The sequence below is a fragment of the Nansenia antarctica genome (genome assembly GCF_963989245.1).
Source record: "Nansenia antarctica genome assembly, chromosome: 9".
Taxonomy (NCBI): Eukaryota; Metazoa; Chordata; class Actinopteri; order Argentiniformes; family Microstomatidae; genus Nansenia; species Nansenia antarctica.
Genome location: NC_137679.1, coordinates 40,808,669 through 40,811,456, shown reverse-complemented (window position 1 = coordinate 40,811,456; position 2,788 = coordinate 40,808,669). Strand labels below are relative to the sequence as shown.

Here is a 2,788-nt window from a genome sequence, read left to right as displayed (position 1 = left end):
TTTCTCTATATTTCATTCGACGTTGACTGAGAACGCACGTCTCTTTCGCAGCAACGACCTGGGGTCGGGGGGGGGGTCCCAGGGGGAGGACAGGGGGGGTCCCAGGGGGAGGACAGGGGGGGTCCCAGGGGGAGGACAAGGGGGTCGACAAGCCAATTGAAAGCTGGGGGTGATTATACCGACCTCTTATGGTACAAGCCATTCCTACGACTTGGTCAGATATCGAGCATTAACATCTACGTCCCTTTTCCCACCGAAGGGGGAGGATTAACCGTTTAACAACCGCCATCACAGTCTGAACCGTGTCACGAGAGCTTCAGTTGAAAGACAACAAACAACCGTGTTAAGAAGATATTAAGACAATTTCTATTGTGCACTTTTCGCTCTGCGAGGGGCTTTATAGAGACACCGACCATCCACATCTCCACAACACTGTCCTATTACATAGGCTGCTCTCTCTCTCTCTTAACAGCGTTTAGGACCAAAGTTAGCTGAGGCCTGAAACACGACAGTCCCTACCACACCAGCAGGCTAAGCTAACCGTCAGCTAGCCCTCCGAGCGCTGTGCATCTGTACAGTGAGAGGGGAGGGGTCTGCTACTGCTATAACGTGGGGTGTGCGGCGGTCTCAGCTAAGCCGTTAGCTGCTCTTCACAGGGCCTTCAGACTGAGGTCCCTACAGCTAGACAAAGCTAGCTCAACATGGCTAGCTAAACACAGCTAGCTTAGCACAGCTAGCTTAGCACGGCTAGTTAAACACGGCTAGCTATACACAGCTAGCTTAGCACAGCTAGCTTAGCATGGTTAGCTAAACAAGGCTAGCTAAACAGAGCTAGCTAGACATGGCTAGCTAAGACGCCCAGCGATCTCCCCCCACACTCCCCATCTGTTAGATAAGAGCGTTTAGCTTGGCGCTAACCCATCCCATCCCTAGCTAGGCTAGCTCTAGGTAACCGTGTTCGAAAGCAAAAGTGCCCTACAGCTAAACTATCATAGTTAGTAGGGCTGCAGGGAGGATCTCCTCACAGGGTTAGTTCATAGTTACATGGTCAATGTTTCTTGGGTTACTTGGTTATGTTTTGTGCTGTTCTTGCTCTAAAGCACAGGGGGAAAAAAGAGGGAAAAAAAGACAAAATAAGATACAAAAATAGTAAATACATAATAAAAGGTCCTACAGAAAGTAAAAGAAAAAGAAAAAAAAAGAAACAACTGAAATGAAATGACTAAAACAAAAACAAAATACAGATTTTACAGTTTGCAATAATAAACAACAATAATAATATAACAAAAATAATAAACAACAAAAATATGTATGGACATGGTAATATGGGAGAGGGCTATTCCAGTTAGTTCCCTTCTTCTCAGATGTTGTTGGTTTTGGTTCGGGGCGCCTTGCTCCGCGGTTTGGCACAAGACTCTTAAATGTTTCCACACGGTGAGATGAGACCAGGGGATTGGCTGAAATTATTTCCACACGGTGAGATGAGACGACGACGACGACGACGGGATTGGCTGGGAGAGAGAGGATTTGGCCCCGCCCCCTCGGCTACAGGTCCCGCTCCACTCGCCTCCTGCGGACTGGAGGGGAGAGGAGAGGAAGAGAGGAGAGGAAGAGAGGAAAGGAAGAGAGGAAAGGAGGGAGGAGAGGAGGAAGAGAGGAGAGGTGGAAAGGAGAGCGGGAGAGGAGGAAGGGAGGAGAGGAAGAGAGGAGAGGAAGAGAGGAGAGAAAGAGAGGAGAGGAGAGCGGGAGAGGAGGAAGAGAGGAGAGAAAGAGAGGAGAGGAGGAAGAGAGAAGGAAGAGCAGGAAGAGAGGAGAGGAAGAGAGGAGACCGGAAAGGTGGAGAGAGGATAGAAAGAGGAATGGTGGAGTGAGTTAAAGATTGTCCCCAAAAACACCACAGACATAAACCCGGTGCATAAAGCTAAACCATCGCAGCGCTAAGTACACACTTTACACACAACGAGACAAGGCAAGTTAGGCAACCCATCCATATGGTTAAAGACCAGTGCATTCTGAGTCACTCTGTGTAACACGTCTAAACCATCCGTATGCTGTGAGGGTCAAGTGATTTCAGCGACAGGGGGGGGTCAACCCATCCGTATGCTGTGAAAGTAAGCTGTAGGTTGTTAGTGAGTGCGCAGAGGCAGCGCACACACACACACACACACAGACACACACACACACACAGACACACACACACACACACGCGCATGGGAACACGTCAAACCCATGCATGGCAGGTTGGAACACGTCAAACCCATGCACCAGACCTGGGGGGCTACTACTGAGGAGGAGTCGAGGGGGTCTCAGAGCTCAGAGAGAGAGAGGGCGGGGGGGCCGGCTGAGACCACAGTTACACTGCCAGGTCAGAGGTCAGGGGTCAGGGTGGAAGGCAGAGTAGAGGACTCCACCACCCTGCACAGGAGAGGGAGAGGGCCAGGGCGGAGGGGGGGAGGGAGGGAAGGAGGGAGGGAGAGGGAGGAAGGGAGGGAGGGGGAGAAGGAGGGAAGGAGAGAGGGGTGGAGGGAGGGAGGGAGGGAAGGAAGGGAGGTAGGGAGGGAAGGAAGGAGGGAAGGAGAGAGAGAGGGAGGGAGGGAGGGAAGGAAGGAGGGAGGGAGGTAGGGAGAGAGGGAGGGAGGGAGGGAAGGAGGGAGGGAGCCAAGTCAAACCAAAAGAAAAGAGGGAAGACTAGGAAAAGAACTGGGCATGGAAACATGAGATCTCCACAGGCCTCCGGACAGGAAAACAGGAATGTGTGTGTGTGTGTGTGTGTGTGTGTGTACCCAGG

General features: G+C 51.5%; 1 protein-coding gene across 1 annotated transcript in view; it reads right to left on the bottom strand.

The window, feature by feature from the left end:
- Window positions 1-1,416: 1,416 nt before the first annotated feature.
- Window positions 1,417-2,788, bottom strand: part of tmod2 (tropomodulin 2) — a 22,128-nt gene continuing 20,756 nt past the window's right edge. The window contains exons 9-10 of the mRNA XM_080539069.1: window positions 2,784-2,788; window positions 1,417-1,577 (exon numbers count right to left, since the gene is read on the bottom strand). The exon at window positions 2,784-2,788 is cut by the window's right edge and continues 140 nt beyond it. Coding sequence (XP_080395195.1) covers window positions 1,546-1,577; window positions 2,784-2,788 — 37 coding nt within the window. The 3' untranslated portion in view covers window positions 1,417-1,545. The remainder of the gene's footprint in view (window positions 1,578-2,783) is intronic.